The 23235-nt window shown below is 40.6% G+C and overlaps 2 protein-coding genes across 4 annotated transcripts in view; one reads left to right on the top strand and one right to left on the bottom strand.

The window, feature by feature from the left end:
- The window catches only part of MRPS35 (mitochondrial ribosomal protein S35), a 52814-nt gene extending 49803 nt beyond the window's left edge, over positions 1 to 3011 (top strand). For both annotated transcript variants that reach the window (XM_032283686.1, XM_032283678.1), the window contains 2 exons: positions 1560 to 2305; positions 2625 to 3011. In XM_032283686.1, the coding sequence (XP_032139577.1) occupies positions 1560 to 1829 (270 nt within the window). In that variant the 3' untranslated portion in view covers positions 1830 to 2305; positions 2625 to 3011. The remainder of the gene's footprint in view (positions 1 to 1559; positions 2306 to 2624) is intronic.
- A 4066-nt stretch (positions 3012 to 7077) lies between these two features.
- MANSC4 (MANSC domain containing 4) lies at positions 7078 to 16044 on the bottom strand. 2 transcript variants are annotated; one of them, XM_032287020.1, is made up of 4 exons: positions 15281 to 16044; positions 10985 to 11119; positions 7424 to 7698; positions 7273 to 7344 (listed from the first exon to the last, which is right to left on the bottom strand). In XM_032287020.1, exons 1-4 carry the CDS (start codon positions 15507 to 15509, stop codon positions 7285 to 7287), a joined length of 699 nt encoding a protein of 232 aa, XP_032142911.1. In that variant the 5' UTR covers positions 15510 to 16044; the 3' UTR covers positions 7273 to 7284. The 2 variants fall into 2 exon arrangements, with proteins under 2 accessions (XP_032142905.1, XP_032142911.1); XM_032287014.1 differs by having other exon boundaries at positions 7078 to 7698.
- Between the last annotated feature and the right edge of the window lie 7191 nt (positions 16045 to 23235).

Here is a 23235-nt window from a genome sequence, read left to right as displayed (position 1 = left end):
GGAATTTTCCAGTGGTAAAATATTATTTCTGACAGTCTCACAAATATACTTATCTTTTAATATTTTGCCACCTCTAAAAGTTGTTACTCAGAATAGTAGATGATTCCATAGCAGCCTGTAGCTCAGAATATTGTTATGTGTTAATTTGGAAAAAATGTGACTGGTATTCAGCACTTCTTTGAACCAGTGTATATTACTTATTAGCTGTGTTGCTTGATTTTTCACAGACTGTTACATGTCCATTTAAATCGTGAATCTGAATTGTGCTGTGTTACTATAAAGCCTACCAGTATTCCCTAGAATAGCATGGTAATAATTTTTGTAAGAAGTAGTAGTAACAAAACATTGTTCACATTATGGGAAGAGAAAGATAGTAACAAAATAAAATTCCAGGATAGGCTGGGTGTGGTGTCTCATGCCTGTAATCCCTCCACTTTGGGAAGCCAAGGCAGGCAGATCATTTGAGACCAGCCTGGAAAACATGGTGGTGAAACCCCATCTCTACTAAAAATACAAAAATTAGCTGGTCGTGGTGGCAGGTACCTGTAATTCCAGCTACTGAGGAGGCTAAGGCAGGAGAATCCTTTGAATCTGGCAGGTAGAGCTGTGAGCAGCTTGCAGTGAGCTGAGATTGTGCCACTGTACTCCAGCCTGGGCAACAGAGTAAGACTCTGTCTCAAAAAAAAGAAAAAAAAATTCCAGGATATATGAAGTTATTATGACTAAAAACCATGTATTACGTACATCATATTTTTAATTTTGTTATAATAATTAATCTTCCTTGTCATCCCACAAGCATATTACAGAGATAAATACAGTCTCCTCTCAGCTCTCAATATTTTTAATAACGAGCTCCTTGGTACTAAAGAAGTTGAAGATTACAACTCAGAAATGCAAAATGTTGGGCCAGGCACAGCCACTCACCCCTGTAACCCAGCGCTTTGAGAGGCAGCGGCAGAATAAGCACTTGAGCTCAGGAGTTTGAGACCAGGCTGGGCAACATGGCAAAACCCCATCTCTACAGAAAACACAAAAATTAGCCGGGCATGGTGGTGGGCACCTGTAGTCCCAGCTACTCAGGAGCCTCAGGTAGGAGGATTACCTGAGACTGTGAGGTTGAGGCTGCTGTGAGCTGTGATTGCGCCACTGCACTCCAGCCTGGGTGACAGAGTAAGACCCATCTCAAGAAAAAAAAAAAAAAGAAGAAGAAGAAGAAGAAAAGGGAAATGTTGATGTATTCGGGCTTAGAGAATAGCTGCAAAAAATGATTTTCTATATCTGCTGGAGAACAGCGTGTCTTTGTAAGTAAAGTTTGCAAGGCAGGCAGATTGTGATTTTGTGGATAGAGTTAGCGAGTGGTAGCAGAGCTGGAGAGACCAGTGTTCCCGTGACTGAGTGCAGTCGGCTAACAGTGCTGGGTTCAGGGGCCAAAGTCTGCAGACAAGGCGTTGGCCCTCTCCACATTTCGCAAACTTCACTTCTCTTAAAAAGGAAAAAAACAAAGAAACTTGATGTTTCTCAGAGTTCAGAACTCATTTTTTTGTTTTGTTTTGTCTCAGAAAACTGAAGAATGGGAAAAAAGTAAGACTGAAGCAGACATGGAAGAGTATATATGGGAAAATAGCTCATCAGAAAGAAATATTCTGGAAACACTTCTCCAGATTAACGCTGCTGAGAAAAATACGGAAGTAAATAAAGAAGAGCTCCTCGGTACTAAGGAAGTTGAAGAGTACAAAAAGTCTGTTGTTTGTCTTAAAAATGAAGGGGAAAATGAAAATTCTGTTTCTCAGTACAAAGAATCTGTGAAGAGACTATTACATTTGATATGAATTATGGAGTACAAAAATCTGCTTGATTTATTAATTTTATGATCTATGTAGTCAGTATCTAATTTGATATAAAATTGAAAATGTTTTAAAAAATTACTGTTTTTCATCAGAGTTAAAATTATTTCCCTTATACTAATGCTCAATGGCAATGATTACTCCAGAGTTTTCTTACTTTTACACTGGGGCAATAGACTAGGAGATCTCTGATTTCTTCTTGGTCTAAAGTGTTTTGATTTCATTTCTATGTAACAGCTTTGGTATTCGTGTATATACATGCATTTAATTGTTATTTTGTCACTTTCCCCATGTCTCTCCCCACAAGCTGGCATTCAGTAGTTGCTTTTGAGTAATGGTTTTGGTTATCTGGGAAGGTAGGCCCAGAACCCAATTTCTTTACTTGCAGTTCCAGGCTCTGTTCACATGACTGCTATCTAGCTGATGCATTTGTCACAGTTGTCAATTCTGGTTAGAAACAGGTCCTCAGGCTGGGCGCGGTGGCTCAAGCCTGTAATCCCAGCACTTTGGGAGGCCGAGGCGGGTGGATCACGAGGTCAAGAGATCGAGACCATCCTGGTCAACATGGTGAAACCCCGTCTCTACTAAAACTACAAAAAATTAGCTGGGCATGGTGGCGCGTGCCTGTAGTCCCAGCTACTCAGGAGGCTGAGGCAGGAGAATTGCCTGAACCCAGGAGGCGGAGGTTGCGGTGAGCCGAGATCGCGCCATTGCACTCCAGCCTGGGTAACAAGAGCAAAACTCCCTCTCCCAAAAAAAAAAAAAAAAAAAAAGAAACAGGTCCTCAGGAGTATTTTCTAAAAAGACATGTTGACTCAACTTTGTTTAGCATCCTACTTTCTGTATTGTGGGGCTCATTTTGCCAGGCCCAAGCTACCAGAAAAATAGAAGTGGAGATTACCTGGTATGTATCCGGCTGGGTGCCCCACTTAGAGCTGCCAAAGCTCAGGAAAAAGATGAGGCATAAGGACCTTGAATTTAATTGGAGTAAGTGACAAAATAAGAACTACCCTGGGAAACATTCCATTCAATTTAGCTGTCAATTCAGTATTTTTAAGTACATCTGTAAGCTGTTTCTTACCACTTCTGTGGTTGTATCTAATTTAAGTGATTAAATTCAAAATAAGTGATTAATTTAAAATTAAAATAAAGGAATTACTGAGTTTATTTGCCTAATAGACTTGTTTTGCCTGACAGAATTAGAGAGTATAAATGAAAGCCAAAATGAATTTTACAGCAATTTCCTAAACCATTCGTATGAATTGAAGGTATGATTTGGTGTGAGTGACACAAGGAGTCTGCAGGTTATGAAGGACAATATGGTCGAGTACAAAAGGGGGAGAAAGAGGCATGTCATGCCCCACTGGATGGAAACAGTGGATGAAAAGCAGTATAGATAAAACCCAAATTTTAGATCATATCTAGAGCATACTTCAAGAAACATATCAGTACATTTAGAGACTCATATGGAGTTAAGAAAAACTCAGATTCCTAACAGTATTGAAGAAGGAAACATTTTGAAGAGTTGAAGCTGAGAAGAGATGATCATTTGGGAACATGTAAAGGAGTGGTAGCTTAGGGTGGTTCATCCTATGTAATAACACAGTGCAGATGAAAGCAGAGGAGGATGTGCAATAAAGAATTTGACCTTACCTAGAGATCTGGTCTTTGCCCTGGTCTTCTGGGATGTAATCTGTATCATACCTGATAGGACTGTCTTTGTTTAGCTGGGTAGCTGGCCCCAAAAGATCTCAGGAAGGCATGACCAACATGCCAGAAAAACCTACCGTGTGATTTAGGGTGGGGGCTTTGAGTCACATGGCAGCTGTCCACTTGGCAGCTGAGATTGACTTACCAGACAATCAGCAATCATACCTACATAGTGGAGTCCAGTAAAATCTTTGAACACGGAGGCTTGAGTAAGCTTCTTGGGTTGGCAATATTCCATGTATATTGTCACACACTGACACTAGGAGAGTAATGTGTCCTGACTCTGGGGTGGCGGGGGAGGCATCAGAAGCTAAACATTTAAACCCTTCCTGGGCCTCAACTTAGGTGCTTCTTCCATTGGGTGACTTGAATGTATCCTTTCGCTGTAATAAACTGTGATTGTGAGAATAATAGCTTTCATTCAGTTCTGAGTTCTAGTGAATTATTGAACCTGAGGGTGGTTTAGGGAATCCCCCCCAAACTTACAGCTGGTGTCAGAAGTAGGATGGCCTTGTAGAGGACTCTACCCTCTTTTGCAGTTTGGACAACTCCAAGTAACCTGAAGACTCTTAAGTCACAATCGTTGATGCCTAAGGGCCAAACCATAGGACTGACGGATTAATACAAAACTGCCTCAAAAATAGAACAGTTGGACTGGGTGCAGTTGCTCATGCCTGTAATCACAGCACTTTAGGAGGCTGAGGTAGGAGGATGGCTTGAGGCCAGAAGTTTGAGGCCAGCCTAGGCAACATAGCAAGATCCTATCTCTACTTTAAAAATGTATGTGTAATTTCTGTAAATAAAATTTTAGGATAATTTAAATCTTGCCCCCCTCCCCCACCATCACTCCCTGCTTCAAATAGCATGGAGTTTTTTCACCCTAATGTATTAGAGGAGAAATTGATAAAATTTATGACACCTAATTTTATGAATTACTACAAGTTAAGGTAAATTGAATTTTTTTTTTTTTTTTTTTGAAGACAGAGTCTTACTCTGTTGCCCAGGCTGGAGTGCAGTGGCATGATCATGGCTCACTGCAACCTCTGCCTCCTGGACAGTCTCAACCTCCCAGGCTCAAGCAATCCTCCCACTGCAGCATTCCAAGTAGCTGGAAATACAAGTGTGTGCCACAATGTCTGGCTAATTTTTTAACTGATTATGTATTTATTTATTTGAGACAAGGCCTTACTCTGTTGCCCAGGCTGGAGTGAAGAGGCACATTAATGGCTCACTGCAGCCGCAACCTCCAGTGCTCAAAGTGATCCTCCCACTTCAGCCTCCCAAGTAGCTGGAACTACAGGCACACACCATCACACCCAGCTAATTTTTGTATTTTTTGTGGAGATGGGGTCTTGCCATGCTGCCCAGGCTGGTCTCAAGATCCTGGGCTCAAGTGATCCGCCTGCCTCAGCCTCCCATAGTGCTTGGATTATAGGTATGAGCCACTGTGCCCCTACTTCTGATTAAATTTAAAAAATCAGACTTCTATTTGCAGTTAGTATTCAACCACAAGAGATTTTAATTTTATATTTTTCTTTTATGTTAAAAGAAATAGTCATTCTCTTTTTCCACCCAGTATTACTACCAGGGAAAGAGAAAAATATATCTTAAGCCACTGGACTTAGAAAAATTTGGGTTTTTTTCTTTTGAAATTAAATGTTTTATTTTTATGTATTTAAGGGTACAAGTGCAGTTGTGTAACATGGATATATTGTGTAGTGGTGAAATCTGACATTTAGTGTACCCACGGACAATTTAACATGTGAGGAAACAGTACTATTTTATAAATATTATAAATAGGATTTCCCCTTGTTTGTTCTTTTTTTTTTTCAACAGAGTGTCACTCTGTTTCCCAGGCTGGAGTGCAGTGTCGCAATCTTGGCTCATTGCAACCTCTGCCTCCTAGGTTCAAGTGGTTCTCTGACCTCAGCCTCTTGAGTAGCTGGGATTACAGGCATGTGCCATGACACATGGCTAATTTTTGTATTTTTAGTAGAGACAGGGTTTTGCCATGTTGGTCAGGCTGATCTTGAACTCCTGACCTCAGGTGATCCTCCCCCCTCGGCTTCCCAAAGTGCTGGGATTACAGGTGTGAGCCACCACACCCGGTCCATTATTTATTCTTTATGCTTATTAGCTGTCTTTTAATATCTGTTCTCACATTAAAAACAGGTTCCAGGAATGAGATGGTTTAAAAAGCTTAAGTTTATTAGAGACTTGAACTACAGCATTCCACACTTAAGAGTCTTCTAAGATTTAGGGGACAGATCTGGTGTAAGATTTGGACAGAACTGAAACACTCAGAGCTAATCTTTACACCTGGGAAAACAGAATGTATACAAGTGAGGGATGTAACTAAAACTAAAACTCCTAAGCTTTATTCAACAGAAATTAATACAAAAATCTCAAAGAGCTCAGTAGCACAATTATTGAAAGGAAGATGAAGATGGGTTGAGATTGAGAAGGATTAATCAATTGAATGCAGAAAGCTAGATTAAGATCAGGAAGCATTTGTTTATGGGTTAGTAACTGTTAATAACTGTGTTCTTTTGCTCACATTACTACATGATTGTATTATTGTATGTGACAACAATTTAACCCTGACTGGGTGGCAAATATGATGATATTGTGGTGTTTTCTTCCTGATATTATTTTTTCATGCTTTTTAGGAAAACAGAGGCTCTTAGTCTAACAGTGATTTTTGAGCATGGACTTGAACCAGACTGCCTGTGTTTAATTAAGTCCTGACTTCACTACTTAATACTTGGGTGTCTTTAGGGAAGATGCTTAACCTGTTTTCACCTCAGCTGCCTCATCTGTAAAATGTGTGAGAACAATAGTATCATGGTTAATAGCAGTATACCCATCTTTCGGGGTTGGAAGGATTCAGTGTGGTAATCCCCCTAAAGCACTGGAACAGTGTCTCTTACTCAGTACTAAGTAACAACTGTAAGGATCAGAATTTTGCAACTCTGGCAGAGGGAACACTACTCAAAAAATAGAAATAACACCCAAAAAAAGCAGTATGTTTATCAAGCATTAGCCTTTTTTTTTTTTTTTTTTTTTTTGTTAACAGATTGGTAGGAGTGAGCATCCTAATTTTTATTTCGAGACAGGATCTGGCTCTGTTTCCCAGGCTGAAGTGCAGTGGTGCAATCATGGCTCACTGCAACTTTGACCTCCCAGCCTCAAGCAGTCCTCCCACCTCAGCCTCCTGAGTAGCTGGGACCACAGGTGCATCATGCTGCCCCATGTGCTAATTTTTTTTTATTTTTTATTTTATAAAGACAGGGTCTCTCCAAGATGCTCAGGATGGTCTCGAACTCCTGGGCTCAAGCAGTTCTCCTGCCTTGGCCTCCCAAAGGGTTGGGATTACAGGTATGAACCACCACACCCAGCCTAATTTTTTTTTTTTAACTAAACTGCCCTTTCTTACACAAAACTAAAAATGATATCCTTGAAAGCATAAACTCTTGCTACACCTTTTACTATGAAGAGTTGTTCATATGGTTACAGTTTTTAATTTGCTAGGATTCTGATTTTCTGTGTCCTAGTTTATACTGGCCCTGCTGCTTTCTACAGCATCCAGATGCCAGGATGACTATACAACAGCTCAGAAAGATGATAGAGGTGCAAAGGGCCACAGAAGCCAGCCAGGTCCTTGAAGTAGCAGATACCTCATCTTCATTTGCAGATGTGTGGTTTCTGCTATTGTATCCTTTGGTTTTGTTCAGTAATTGTTTGCTGCTATTGAGTCGGGATAGAACAGGCATATGATAAAGTTTTGTGTCTATGGGTACAAAGAAAGGAGAAATCGTCTTATTATCTGGATTGCTGCTTACATCAGAACTTGGTGACACCATATTTACCTTTATAATGGAGTCATTCAGGGAAGTGAATCTTGCCCAAAAATCTGTGGTTAATTCTTTGGAATAGCCGGTACTGTTTGTGTTTACAACCAAATCTTGATGTGTGGTTGAGGGTGGAGCCTCTGTGGATGGCAGCATATGGTTTATCACAGTGGTTTGTGGTTTATCTAAATTTACAGTTTTTAGAATCCTTAGTCTGTCCCATCTACTGGATGAAGAATGAGTATTTAGATACATGGTAGATTGATCAAAAACCAGCAAGTCCGGATCTATACCTGAAAAATAAATAAGGCATCATTCATTTTATTTTTACTTTCAAAGTGAAAACCTTAAAGCACAGTTTGGAGAAGGGCTGGCTTTTGCCACTGTGAGTTATTGAATGAAGCTAAATTCACATTCTAATACTGCATACTTCTGAAAGCCTTCCAAACGTACTGGCTACATTTGAATTTATCTTAACTTTCTAAAACACTTTTTTTTTTTTTTTAATGAACAAATTAGATTACACTCAAGGAGAAGGCTTTATGTCTGTTAGGGTTTTTGTACAGTGGTGAATGTTACTTTGACAGCTGTAGAAACAATAACCATTTGAGATACAATATAGCATTTATTATTTATTTATTTATTTTTTGAGACAGGGTCTTGCCCTATCACCAAGGCTGGAGTGCAGTGGTGTGGTCTTTGCTCACTGCAACCTCTGCTTCCTGGGTTCAAGCAATCCTCTCACCTCAATCTCCTGAGTAGCTGGGATTACAGGCATGAGCCACCATGCCCCACTAATTTTTGTATTTTTTGTAGAGATAGGTTTTCACCACGTTGCCCAGGCTGGTCTCGAACTTGTGAACTCAAGCGATCTGCCCTCCTTGGCCTCCCAGAGTGCTGGGATTATAGGCAGGAGCCACTGCACCCGGCAATATAGCATCTTTAAATCAAGTTAAACAAAATAGAACCTGAGAAGAGTGACTATAAGCAAAATCATTAGCGAAGCCTTAAGTCTCATCCCTTTTTGACCTCTGAGGGTCTTGCTTTGTCTTTAGTATTTCCCCCTTGCATACTAGCTCCTTTCCCTCTGACTTCAGACATGAACAAATACTGCTTTGTCTTTAAAGGAGAAGAGAAAAAACTCTCAACAGCTTTCTAGTGGTCCCTGCTAGTGATCTCTCTCTCTCTCTCTCTCTGCAAACATGTCAACATCCACTGCTTCTGAGGTGCTCAGTTGTTTTCTTACTTCCTGATCACTCACATCTCCGTGCTTTGGCTTCTCTCTTGTCCTTGATACTGCCAGCCACCTTCTTAAATTCTTCTCCTATGATTCCCTGGACCCTGGACCCCCTTGACATTTTTCCCCAGACTTCCTGCCTCTCACTTTTGCTTTCTTTTGCTGGTTCTCTTGTATAGCCTCCCTGGTTGTGTGGTTTCCACAATCTTCAGTCCTTGCTCTTCAGCTGTATTTTCTCTTCACTGCCCCCTCCCCTCCAACACACACAATTGAGATTGTGCTCAACTGGCACCACTACATTAATGGCATTGAAACTCCTATCATTATGTTTTCCCTTCTTTCTTGAGCTCTGATCTCATTTATCCAGTGTTCTACTGGAGGTTTCCATGTAGACCTCTTACATCATCCCTTAATATGCCCAAAGCCAAAATCATTACCTCTACCTCCTTGTCTCCTTCATTGGCATCATCCTTCTTCCATCACCCACACTGAAATCTGCACTGTAAGATGATTTATTTTTAAGAGACACCTGTCACTCAGGCTGGAGTGTGATAGTGCCATCATACCTAACCGTAACTGTGAACTCCTGCGCTCAAGTGATCCTCCCACCTCAGCCTCCTGAGTACCTGGGATCAACCACAGGCACACCACCACCTCACCTGCCTAGTTTTTTTTTTTTTGTAGAGATGGGGGTCTCTCTCTGTTGCTCAGGTTGGTCTCAAACTCCTGGGTTCAAGCAGTCCTCCTGCCTCAGCCTCCCAAAGTACTAGAATTAGAGTCATGAGCCACTGCACTCAGATCTGCAAAGTGATTTTGACTCCACTTACTTCTTCATTTCCTTTATTTAAAAGGTGACTAAGTCCTTATTCAATCTTCCCAAGGTAATTATCCCTTCTCTTCATTTCAGCTACAGTCACTTTGGCAGACTCTAATGCTTTCCTGACCAGATTTTCTTATCAATACCTTCATATAATTGTCCTGGATTAGGACAAATAGCTATTACTTCACATGCTTTTTCATTAAATGCCCTTGTTCTCTGTTTCTGACGAAGTCAAACCAAAACTCTACTCTGTCCATGGCCCTTATGATACCTGTCTCTACCTTATCTTAGCCATATTCTCATTGCAACTTCATGTCTCCTTATTGTGGCCGGACCTATTTGCTTACTTCCCTGTGGCATAATATAGAACTCATTAGCTGCTGCTTCTGCCTGGCTTCTCCCATGAACCTCCTCTGAATACACAGGCTGTCACCAGCGTCCCCTTCTTTGAAACTTTGCACTGAGGCAGCTTCACGCGTTTTTGTATTTAGTTGTGTCTTAACACTAATTGTAAGACTTGTCACATCAACTAGATTCTAGAGGGACTTGAGGGCAGAGATATGGCTGCAATCTTCCAAAGTGTTGATTCTAGCCTGGAGCATCAGGTGTTCAATACATACAGCTTGATGAAGAAATGTATCTCCTTTGCTTTTGGATGGCAAAAATCTCTTATTTTATGGTCACTAATTTACCCCCTGAGATTACATACATGGGCACAAAACTTATTTTTTTTTTTTTTTTTTTGAGACGGAGTTTTCGCTCTTGTTACCCAGGCTGGAGTGCAATGGCGCGATCTCGGCTCACCGCAACCTCCGTCTCCTGGGTTCAGGCAATTCTCCTGCCTCAGCCTCCTGGGTAGCTGGGATTACAGGCACGCGCCACCATGCCCAGCCAATTTTTTTTGTATTTTTAGTAGAGACGGGGTTTCACCATATTGACCAGGATGGTCTCGATCTCTTGACCTCGTGATCCACCCGCCTCGGCCTCCCAAAGTGCTGGGATTACAGGCTTGAGCCACCGCGCCCGGCCAACTTATATTTTTAAAATAAATTACACTGGTTATCTTGAGGACCAATGATGTGCTAATGTATGTCAGCACACGGTGGTAAGTTTCCCTGAGCCTGACATCCCTCTTTACAGAATCCTGTATGCAGTGTCCATGGCCCTCACAACTGCCATTAGCATCATATTTATCTCCTAATGGCACTTTCAGCCACTGCAGGAGAAATGCTTCCTTTTGCTTTGCTGAGAGTTCTTGAGATTCATTTAATATACAGTCAGTAAGCCCTTGTTTGATCACATATGATTTATAATCTGGAGTGAACTCTTTGCTGAACACATCAAACTAAGGAAAGTTTTCTTTCAGTTTTCTGTCCTAGTTATCCAACATTTTTCCAAAGTTCACTGGAAAATGTGATTTTAGGGACTCAAATACGGCTATTGCTACCCAGTTTCTCAGCTATATGCCTCTACTAGAGTATTGCCAGCATTCTTCAAAAGTCTTGAGCTATGTAATCATTACCATCTGTTATGTTGTACAAAATGGCACTGGTTCCAGGCTGTAATATGCAGCTCTTCAGTGTTGGGCAGTGAATATGGAGGCAGTTGATATTGTCATGAATAGGATCGTGGTAGAAGACAGCCAGGTTACAGGAAACTGAAAGGGAAACAGCCGAAATACATCTGCAGATGGTCTTGATTTCCACCAGTTTCATAAACTCTGAGTAACTTATATTTGTTTCAGGAATACTGGATTAACAGTATTTTTCAGGGCAATGTGCACATTTTACAGAACGTTTATAAGCTACTGTAACTGCTTCTGTGAATATGGAAAAAAATTTTTTTTTTTTTTCTGGAGATAGGTTCTCGCTCTGTCCCTCAGGCTGGAGCGCAGTGGTATGATAACAGCTCACTGCAGCCTAGACCTCCCGATCCAAGCAATCCTTCCAACTCAGTCTCCCAAGTAGCTGGGACTAGAGGCACACATCACCATGCCGGCTAATTTTTGTGTTTTTTTGTAGAGGCAGGGTTTCATCATGTTGCCCAGGCTGGTCTCAGACTCCAGAGCTCAAACAGTCAGCCTCCCCAGAAGCTGGAATTACAGGGAGGAGCCACCACAGCCAGCCAGAAAATGCCTTTTTAAAAGAAAATTCTGATTTTCTCAAAGTAATCTTTCATACTTTCCATCCCACACAGGATATTTGGAATCATTCATTATATCCTGGTCCCAGAATTTCGGGTTCATGAAAAATTAGATTAGCTACAAAAACCTCTGGGGACCAGTGTGTGGTAGCTCACGCCTGTAATCCAAGTACTTTGGGAGACCAAGGTGGGTAGGTCACAAGGTCAGGAGTTCAAGACCAGCCTGACCAGGAGAAACCCCATCTCTACTAAAAATTCAAAATTAGTCGGGCATGGTGGCTCATGCCTATGATTCCAGCTACTTGGGATGCTGAGGCAGGAGAATCGCTTGCACTCTGGAGGCAGAGGTTGTGGTGAGCTGAGATCATGCTATTGGACTCCAGCCTGGGCAACATGAGCAAAACTCTGTCTCAAAAAATAAAGAAAAACCTCTGGGGATTTATATCAGGTTTGTAGGGACAGTGTCCTTTCAGAATGCTGAGTCTGGGGGTCATTAGAGAAAGAAATAGGAAAATAAAAGGACAAATGCTGTAAAGAAGAAGAGGGAGGATTGGGAAGGGCAAAAGAGTAACACCTAAGTGGCCCAGATGGTGGAAAGGCTGCAGGCTGTGTGAACAGCACCCTTGCCCTGACTGAAGGTGTGCACTCTCCCCACATGCAAAACCACATCCAAGGAAAGTCTCATCAGTGTCATTTAAAGAGGCAGGGACCGGACAGGCAGGGATGCTAGCAGGTAGAATTCTGGCAGGTAGGGACACACTACTGGCTCATGCTGTCTTTCCTTTCCTAAGCAAATTTGCATTTTAAAACATGTTCTCTGACCAGGTGCAGTGGGTCACACCTGTAATCCCAGCACTTTAGGAGTCCAAGGTGGAGGATCACTTGAGGTCAGGAGTTCAAGACCAGCCTGGCCGACCTGGTGAAACCTCATCTCTACTAAAAAAAATACAAACATGGGCTGGGCGTGGTGGCACGCACCTGTAACCCCAGCTACTCAGGAGGCTGAGGCACGAGAATCACTTGAACTCGGGAGGTGGAGGTTGTAGTGAGCTGAGACTGCGCCACTGCACTCCAGCTTGGGCAACAGAATGAGACTCTGTCTCAAAAACAAAAGCAAACAAACAAAAAAAAGTCTGACAGAAGAAGAGAAGACTTGAAGAAAGTTCCCTTATTTCTGGAAAACCTAAGCAGATTTGTGTAATGCAAATCTTCAGTCTATCCTCACTAAAGTGCAACACAGATTTTACTTCTGCTGAAGTGCAGTAGAGACCATGTGATGTGAAATATCATTGGCCAAAAGGTGTCAACTTTTTTTTTTCAGTCACCCAGACTGGAGTGAAGTGGCACAATCTTGGCTCACTGCAACTTCTGCCTCCTGGGTTCAAGCAATTCTCCTGCCTCAGCCTCCCGATTAGCTGGGGTTATAGGTGTGTGCCACCAGGCCTAGCTAATTTTTATATTTTTAGTAGAGACAGGGTTTCACCATGTTGTCCAGGCTGGTCTCAAACTCCTAACCTCAAGTGATCTGCCTTCCTCGGCCTCCCAAAGTGCTGGGATTAGGGGCGTGAGCTACCACGCCCAGCCAAGGCGTCAACTTCTTTAATAAAATAAGATTACTGAGGGCTAGCGTCTGATTACCAGACCTCAGAGTATGCCTAAAACTGTGGATCTGCTGCTCGCAGAACCTGTACTGCTTCTGTGTAGGTGAATTGTGAGGAGTTAATCTCCATCATTACTTGTAGGACATCCTCATGTTTCTGCACTCTATTTTTCCAGGAGAAAGAATAATACAAAAATTAGTCAATAATACAATGTAAATAAATTATAGATTATAAATACATTCCCTGAGAACTGTGCTGTAAAGTTGAAAAGAAAGAAAAAATATTCAAACTTAAGACATTTACATTTCTGATGAGAAAGTAGTTGATTGTGTAGAGGACAATTTTAAAACATGTTTTACATTCCTTGTGTACATTTCAGCATCCCAGCTCTGAGCAGGATTGTGGCATTTTTAAAGTTATGGCTTCCAGCTAAAAACTGGAATGTGCCTTCCTGTTCTTTCTTATTCTGAAAGAAGAAAGCCACAACTGGGAAGTTTCAGGGGCTCTAAAATCATGGGATTGCCCTATATGCTGACAGTATCCCCGACAGTCCAAAGGCCAGAGCTTTCCTGCTGTGGAGTCAGGTAAATTCATGCTATGGGAAAATTCAAAACAATGTACTGCCCCTCCACCATCTCTGCTCAGTGCGGCCTTATGGGACTTAGATGCATCTGGAAGGTGGAAATCTGGATTGGCTATCTTTTCAAAAAGATTTCCTTTTATTAAATTAATCATAACTCCAATTTTCATCTCAAAAATCTTACATACATAATTGGGCAAGAGACATTGGAAGTTAACAAGTTGATATGAAACCATGGAAAGAAAGTATAGAACAACCAAGGGAATTATTTTAAAGTGCTTTGTTGCTTTTGCTGTTTCAAGTAGCTTTAAAATATTGGAAAAATGAAAAAGAAATGAAAGTTTTTAGGCAATTATAACTTGAAATTCTGCAATAATAAACATTCCTAATTGCAGGTCTTGATCATATTATATGGATGCAGTCTCCACCCAGATTCCATATTACAGACAAAACATCTATGAGGAATATTTGGAAATATGATTTGGGGCAGGTATTTGACATATATCACCCTATTTCTTTCAAAACATGAATCGCACTCTAAATTCTTTTTCAATACATTCCACATTTATTAAACCCAAGACAGCACATTTTAGTTTAGGGGTGTGTGTGTGTGTGTGAGAGACAGAGAGATAAAGAGAGAGAGAGCGTCAGTCTCGCTCTGTTACCCAGGCTGGAGTGCAGTGGCATGATCTTGGCTCACTGCAACCTCCGCCTCCTGGGTTCAAGCGATTCTCCTACCTCAGTCTTCCAAGTAGCTGGGATTACAGATGTCTGCCACCACACCCACCTAATTTTTGTATTTTTAGTAGAGACGACGTTTCACCATGTTGGTCAGGTTGGTCTCCAACTCCTGACCTCAGGTGATCCACCTGCCTTGGCCTCCCAAAGTTCTGAGATTACAGGCATGACCCACTGCACCTGGTCCAGCACATTAAAAAAAAATTGACGAGATACTAATATCACCAAAATGTACTTTGAAAGGGAAATTATAGTAAATATTTGACTGGGTTAGTGGTTCACATCTGTAATCCCAGCACTTTGGGAGGCTGAGGCAGGAGGATCACTTGAGCCCAGGAGTTCAAGACCAGCCCAGGCAACATAGTGAGGCCCTGTCTCTAAAAATTTAAAATAAAATGAGAAATAAATAAATATTTGAAAATCATATATTTTATATTTTCAGCTGTAAAAACGTTGTAAATTAATTTTGGGAGAAATATTTTCATTTAGCATTTTGGTGAAGAAAACAGGATGCCATTTCCTGTAGGTTCTATTGAATTCTGGGTCATTATTAGATCTGTAAATAGAGCCTGCTCTGGCCCAGACTGTGAAATCAGTATCAATGGCTCTCTTTCCTCTCCCTCTCTCTCCCACACCCCAGGGCATCTTCTCTAGTCCTTTGCAACTATTTACTGGCCTCTACCTAGGGCTCCTCACTTAGGTCTTCATCCTTGGAAATTTCCTCTTATTTTTGCCCAAGCATATCGTGATTACTTACCATCCTTCCGAAGACAGCAGCTCCTACTGCACTTCTGGCCCGTGCTTTCAGAATAATACTTCAAGAACTGGGCTCCCATCTTCTGAGACTCCTCCAGATCGACTAGAAGACCTGGGAAGCGGCGGATCCAGCAGTCTCTGTAAAAAATGGTAGGTGAGCAGAGAGAGTCTGATGTCCATCCCATGCTCAGGAGCAATATTACGTTCACTACTACCACTGCCACATGCATTTTCCTGTATGAAGGAAGACTCGAAGATAAATCTGATTTCCAGACAGAAGCTGAACACAGGAGTTTAGGACAGTCTCTGGAATGTCAGGGGTGTTGCTAAGGGAGAGCTTCCTTGGAGCGTTTCTGTAGAGTCACTTTCTAGAAAAATGAGATGATTCTTTGACTGCATATTGATTTTTCTTTTCTTTCTTCCCAATCGAGCCCCAGGTGAACATTTGATTTGCTGGCGTTCTTTCTGAGCACTTTCCAGGCTATTTCAATGCTGTGTCCCTTAGCATCTTAAGACATTTTCTTCTTTTTTTGCTTTTCTTTCTCTGAATGTGAATAGTCACAGACACCTTTTGCTAAGTGAATATAAAGACAAGCGGAAACCTTAGTCAAGAATCTTTCTGAGGGAAACAATGAGTTAGTCACTTGACGTCAGATAAAGAAGTATCCATTTCATCATAAACAAGACATGATTTTGTGAGGGCACTTCTGTTTGATTTTTAAGAACTTGTGACTGCAGATTGTATTTTAAAAAATCATCTCTATTTCTTTAAATTTAAGTTCCGACATTCAGGTTCACTAAAAAAAAGTTTTTGCACTGGTTTGGGTTTTTGTTCTTAATTAAATAAAAACCTTGGTCAGGCACAGTGGCTCACACCTGTAATCTCAACACTTTGGGAGGCTGAGGTGAGAGATTGCTTGAGCCTGGAAGGTGGAGGTTGCAGTGAGCCGAGATGACACTACTGCACTCTAGCCTGGGTGACAGAGTGAGACCCTGTCTCAGAAAAACCAAACCAAACCAAACCAGTCCAAACAAACAAACAAACAAAAGATACTAGGAATGGTGGAATGTTTTTAAATTTCTAAATAGTAATAAAATCATTTCAATTGCAATCCTCAAACATTTAAAAAGGCAGTAAAAATGGACTCTCACTTTTATGAAAGCTGTGGGTTTCATATCCTGTGATGTTCAAGGTGACAAATTAGTTCAAAGCATAAAACTGTTGCTTTTTTGTATCCAGTTTTGTATGAAGCATTAGTGATAATCAGCTTTTGGCACAAAGCACTGTACTGTTTCTTTTTTAAAAAGAAACTTTCTAATCTGTGATCTCTATTTCTTTTATACCTTTTTATACAATGACTCATTCACCTTCTTGACACAAAAATCATTAGCATTCTTTGAACTTTCATCTCTTTGCCCATTTCCTAATAATAGTCTAATTATTACATATCTTTATTTTTAGAAGCATGTGATAATATTTGATAATGAAAAGGAAAGTGGTTAAGACTGAATAGCTTTAAATATGAAACACTTCATAAATATTAAACAATTCTTCTGAGCAAAAATTATATTATACACTAACTCCTAACTTTGCCTAAGCCACATAAAATACACAAAATGATAAATATTTTATTTTAATGAACTTCTTATAGAAAGCGAATTTCAGTTGCTTACCTGCAAAGACTCAGACGATTCCATCTGTTCTGAAGGGATAGGGAAGAGAGTTTTATAATGGCAAAGGAAGGGACAAATGAGTAACAACAAATTACTCTTGTTTTTTTATGAGATTCCATAGCTATTTCCCTTAGAAAATGCCCTCAAGACATAAACACAAAGGTCTGCTGTCTAATCTTATGATCATCTAGTCTTTGAGTCATATTAAATATAGGTTCTTTTGTGTGCCATATTTTCTTGCAGTTCTCATGTTCCCTTCAGGGATAATAGAACAATCCACAATTAACCCTTTTGCTCTCAGATTGTATTTAAATAAAGATCAAAGTTTCATTTTAAAGGATCTACAAATCTTGGCCAGGCAGGGTGGCTAATGCCTATAATCCCAGCGCTGTGGGAGGATGAGGCAGGAGGACTGCTTGAGCCTAGGAGTTCGAGACCAGTCTGGGCAACATAGGGAGACAGGGTCTCTACTAAATAAGTAAGTAAGTAAGTAAGTAAATAAATAAATAAAGCCCTGCAGGGGCTGGTGCTATTAAGAAAAAAAAGAAAAAGAGGATCTACAAGTCTCAATGTAAAAGCGTGCTTTAAAATTTTTGAACTTTTTTTGGTGATTGCACAAAGTCTGGAAATGGATAACTTCTTGGGGCCAAGTATTTTGGAAAGAAATGGTAGAAGCTGGAATGCAGAGGTAGAGGGAGGCATCCATAACAATCTCAAAACTTGTCCTTGGGTGCTGAAATTGCAGAAACCATGAAGCAATGCAACTGAATCAAAAGTTGGTATAAGGTCTTGTTATCAAATACCCAGAACCATTACACTGTTGCAATGTGGCAATACATTATATTTCTTTCCAATAGGGTGCTTTTGCTCTGCAGAGGGGTTCACAAATGTGATTTGTACTTTAAAAGTCTTATTTAAGACCCTTATTTTTACAAGAGTCACAGGTGATTTCTTAAGATGTCTGGAAAACACTGATACAGATAGATGACTGAAACAAACGGAAGTTTTACCTAAACAAGAATCCTCAACTTGAGTTAAATAGAGCCATTTTAAGACCATGTACTACTTTTGTTTCATTTATATCACCCCATAAGATTTGACGAATGGAAGATACTTCAGTTTTGCTTGTTAAAGAACAGCAATAGGCCAGGCATGGTGGCTCGCGCCTGTAATGCCAGCACTTTGGGAGGCTGAGGCAGGCAGATCACTAGAGTTTAGGAGTTTGAGACAAACCTGGGCAATATGGTGAAACCTCATCTCTACTAAAAATACAAAAATTAGCTGGGTATGGTGGTGCACAACTGTAATCTCAGCTACTCAGGAGGCTGAGGCAAAAGAATCACTTGAACCTGGGCAGTGGAGGTTGCAGTGAGCTGAGATTGTGCCACTGCGCTCCAGCCTAGGAGACACAGCAAGGCTCCGTCTCAAAAAAACAATACAAAACAGAAATAAAGTTGTTTTAGGAATATCAATGGACTAAAATAATCAAAGAGAAATAATTTTTAAATGGCAGTGAAGTAATAACTTTAATAAATTCAAGACATTTGGAAAACAGTCAATATTTCTTATTTATTTATTTGAGACTATCATTCAAGCTTGAGGGCAGGGGCACAATGTTGGCTCACTGCAACCTCTGCCTCCCAGGTTCAAGCTGTTCTCCCACCTCAGCCTTCCAGGTAGCTGGGATTACAGACATACAGCACCATGCCCGGCTAATTTTTTTTTTATTTTTAGTACAGATGGGGTTTCACCATTTTGCCAGGCTGTTCTTGAACTCCTGACCTCAAGTGATCTGCCCACCTTGGCCTCCCAAAGTGCTGGTATTACAAGTGTGAACCACCATGCCTGGTCACTTTTATTTTAACATTGCAAGTTGTTTTATTTACTTATGTTTCCATTTCATTTGCTGATAAAATTAATAAAAATTATTTTTTTTAAATGGAAGCTGAAAAATTTAAATGTTATTTTTTCTTTAAAAATGTTTTTGCTTCTATTAAATTGGTAGATGTTCACTTTAAGAATTCAAATCATATAGAAAAATACAAAAAGAGAAACTATTCAAGCACTTACCATCTTAATAAACATCTTTCTGGATATTGCTATTTAAAAAACATATAAACTGTCAAAATACAAAATTACAACAAATTTAGATAAAGATCTTAATTGGCTTTTATTTGTGGTTCCAAATAGGACAACACCTCATTCTATAAAATCCAATAAACTGAGCAGAGGAGGTGGCTTTGTTAATGGAAAGAGCTGAGGAAAGCAGAAACAGAAAACAAAAAGCAGATTGGTCATTTCAAAGTTACTTTCCTTATAAAGGTAAAGCAGAGGGCACTTCCTTATCATGCTGGTTAAAAGTGGCCTGTCTGGGGATTTGGTGATTATCTATCTCCTGAGCTTTTCAAAGATCAGATACAGATCTTGGTTCTGGCTTGGTGGCATCATGGAACATCAGCGTGAGTAACTCCATTTTGGTTTCACCTGCTGGGGCTAGTGCAGCTCAGCTGAAACCAGTGGTCTTGGCGGGCACTGTGGCTCACAATTATAATCCCAACACTTCCTGATGTCGAAGAGGGAGGATTGCTTTGAGCCAAGCAGTTTGAGATCAACCTGGGCAACATAGGGAGAGCCTGTCTTTACAAAATTAAAAAAAAAAGAAAATTAGCCAGGTTGAGGTGGGTCCCATGAAGTTGAGGCTGCAGTGAGCTGTGGTTGTGCCACTGCACTCCAACATGGGCAACAGAGCAAGACCCTGTATCAAATAAATAAGTAAATAAACCAATGGTCTATACATTTTATGTATTTTTAAATCTGTTTTTTATTTAAATTTTTTGTAGAGACAAGGTCTCACTATGTTGCCCAGGCTAGCCTCAAACTCCTGGCCTTGTGCAATCCTTCTGCCTTGGCCTCCCAAAATGCTGGGATTACAGGAATGAGCCACTGCACTGGCATCCTATAAATTTTATTTAACAGTCTATAGTTTTACATAAATGGAATCATACTGTTCTAAAATCAGTTAAAAAAAAAAAACTTAATGTAAAAGTTTATTTTTTGGCTGGGCATGGTGGCTCACACCTGTAATTCCAGCACTTTGGGAGGCTGAGGTGGAAGGATTACCTGAGGGTAGGAGTTTGAGACCAGCCTGGCCAACACAGTGAAAATCTGTTTCTACTGAAAACATAAAAATTAGCCAGTTGTGGTGGCGGGCACCTGTAATCCCAGCTACTCAGGAGGCTGAGGCAGGAGAATCATTTGAACCCAGGAGGCTGAGGTTGCAGTGAGCCGAGGAACTGAGATCACATCACTGCACTCCAGTCTGGGTGACAGAGTGAGACTCTTGTCTTAAAAAAAAAAAAAAAAGTATATTTTCAGTGGTCCTAAAGAAAGATCTACACAAAAACTTCTAATGGCCCTTTGGTATTTCATTCTACCATACCAAAATTTACTCTGCACTTCTGCTTCCTCAGCTGTAAAATAGTAGTGTAATCCATGTAAAGCACTTACGACAGTGCCTGGCACATACTAAACACTCAACACATATTAGCTGCTATTATTATAGATTATGTTGTTTTCCAATTTTTTTATTATTAAAAAGCAATACTGTGATAAGCATCTTGTACTAAGATTTTTTTTCTATTTGTTATTTTAAAAGGGGTATTTTCCATAAATTCTTTTTAAAAATTACCTACTTCAGCTGGGTGTGGTGGCTCATGCCTGTAATCCCAGCACTTTGGGAAGGTGAGGAGGGAGCATCATTTGCACCCAGGAGTTCAAGACCAGCCTGGGCAACATAGCAAAACCCCGTCCCTACAAAAAATATAAGAACTAACTGGGCACAGTTGCACATGTCTGTAATCCCAGTTACTTGTGAGGCGGAGGTGAAAGGAGCACTTGAACCTGGGAGGCTGAGGCTTCAGTGAGCTGTAATAGTGCCACAGCACTCCAGCATGTAGTCCAAGCCTCTTTGATACAAGGGGCACCTCCCAGCAAAATTTCCCCAGCCTTATGCTTAATATTGGATGTTACATTCTACCATCCTGAAGAAGCAGCTAAATCCATGATCACTCACTCCCCCTCCTGCTCCAAAGCCTATTGTATCTCCCTGAACCCTCACAGAGAATAGAAGTGTGAAGGGTTGATGTAAAAATGCAGTTTTATCAGTAATGATTTAAAAAAATAGTTTAAATTAAAAAAAAATTACCTGATTCTATTTGACCATTAATCTTTTGTAAAACAGATAGTCCTTGATAATAGTACTACAAAGCCAGTTTTTATTATTCAATGATCAGTCAATAACAGATCTATAAAATTATACCTCCAGTTGTATAAAGCAATATTTTCAGGAAGCCTAGAAATAATTTTAGGTCTTTTTAAAATAAAGGAGTTTTCCCAGCACTTTATGAGGCCGAGGCAGGCAGATCACGAGGTCAGAAGATCGACACCATCCTGGATAACATGGTGAAACCATATCTCTACTAAAAACACAAAAAATTAGTCAGGCGTGGTGGCATGTGCCTGTAGTCCCCAATACTTGGGAGGCCGAGGCAGGATAATCGCTTGAACCCAGGCAGCAAAGGTTGCAGTGAGCTGAGGTTGTGCCACTCCACTCCAGCCTGGGCAACAGAGTGAGACTCTGTCTCAAAATAAATAAATAATAAATAAATAAATTGAAGTGTTCAAAATAAATAAATAAATAAATAAAGGAGTTTATATTGCTCTGACTTTGCATTTCTAGCTTAACAGAAAACTTGCTGTGTAATTTATTAAAATGATTTGATCATTTAAGATGCTCCCAATCCTAAATCATGTTATCATCATTTTGGGAGCCAAAAACTCACAAGATCAATGCCTAGTATTGTGAGACTAACACCTCAGATTCCCTGTCCAAACTTATCTTACCCTGATAATATTACTGTGCTTGAATTGCCTTTCTAATGCACGTCATTCTTTGAGCATATTTTTTTGGTCTGTTTTAAAAGGGCAAGAAAATACCAGTCTGAGGCATATCTATGACGGTTGGGAAACAAAAGCATCCATTGGTGAAAGATTCAAGAGACAGAGGAGAGACTGAGAGCCTGTTCTTTGTGACTGATCCACTGAATCTGGCATTGTTGCTGGCTGAGGCACAGATAAATCTTAGGTCCAAGCCTCTTTGATACAGGGGGCACCTCCCAGCAAAAGTTCCCCAGCCTGATGCTTAAAACTGGATATTATACTCTACCATCCCGAAGAAGTTGCTAAATCCATGATCACCCACTCCATCTCCTGCTCCAAAGCTTATCATGACTCACTGCACCCTCAGAGAGAATGGAAGTGTGAAGGGTTGGTGTGAAAATGGAGTTTTATCAGTAACGATTTAAAGGTCAGGTGAAACCAGGTGAAGAGATGAATATATATATTTTTTTCCCATTTATTTATTTTATTGCATTTTAGATTTTGGGGTACATGTGAAGAACATGCAAAATTGTTGCATATGTACACACTTGGCAGTGTGATTTGCTGCCTTCCTCCCCATCACCTACATCTGGCATTTCTCCCCTTGCTATCTCTCCCCAGCTCCCCACCACCCACCATCCCTCCCCTATTTCCCCCCAGCTGACCCCAGTGTGTAGTGCTCCCCTCCCTGTGTCCATGTGTTCTCATTGTTCAACACCCGCCTATGAGTGAGAACATGCGGTGTTTGATCTTCTGCTCTTCTGTCAGTTTGCTGAGAATGATGGTTTCCAGGTTCATCCATGTCCCTACAAAGGACCCTAACTCATCGTTTTTGATGGCTGCATAATATTCCATGGTGTATATGTGCCACATTTTCCCTATCCAGTCTATCGTCGATGGACATTTGGGTTGGTTCCAGGTCTTTGCTATTGTAAACAGTGCTGCAATGAACATTCGTGTGCACGTGTCCTTATAGTAGAACGATTTGTAATCCTTTGGATATATACCCAGTAATGGGATTGCTGGGTCAAATGGAATTTCTATTTCTAGGTCCTTGAGGAATCGCCACACTGTCTTCCACAATGGTTGAAGTAATTTACACTCCCACCAACAGTGTAAAAGTGTTCCTATTTCTCCACATCCTCTCCAGCATCTGTTGTCTCCAGATTTTTTAATGATCGCCATTCTAACTGGCGTGAGATGGTATCTCAATGTAGTTTTGATTTGCATTTCTCTGATGACCAGTGATGATGAGCATTTTTTCATATGTTTGTTGGCCTCATGTATGTCTTCTTTGGTAAAGTGTCTGTTCATATCCTTTGCCCACTTTTGAATGGGCTTGTT

Source organism: Sapajus apella, unplaced genomic scaffold (genome assembly GCF_009761245.1).
Source record: "Sapajus apella isolate SASKATOON/1434 unplaced genomic scaffold, GSC_monkey_1.0 scaffold2, whole genome shotgun sequence".
Lineage (NCBI taxonomy): Eukaryota > Metazoa > Chordata > Mammalia > Primates > Cebidae > Sapajus > Sapajus apella.
Note: the sequence above shows the minus strand (reverse complement) of the source record. Positions and strands in the feature narration are given on the sequence as shown.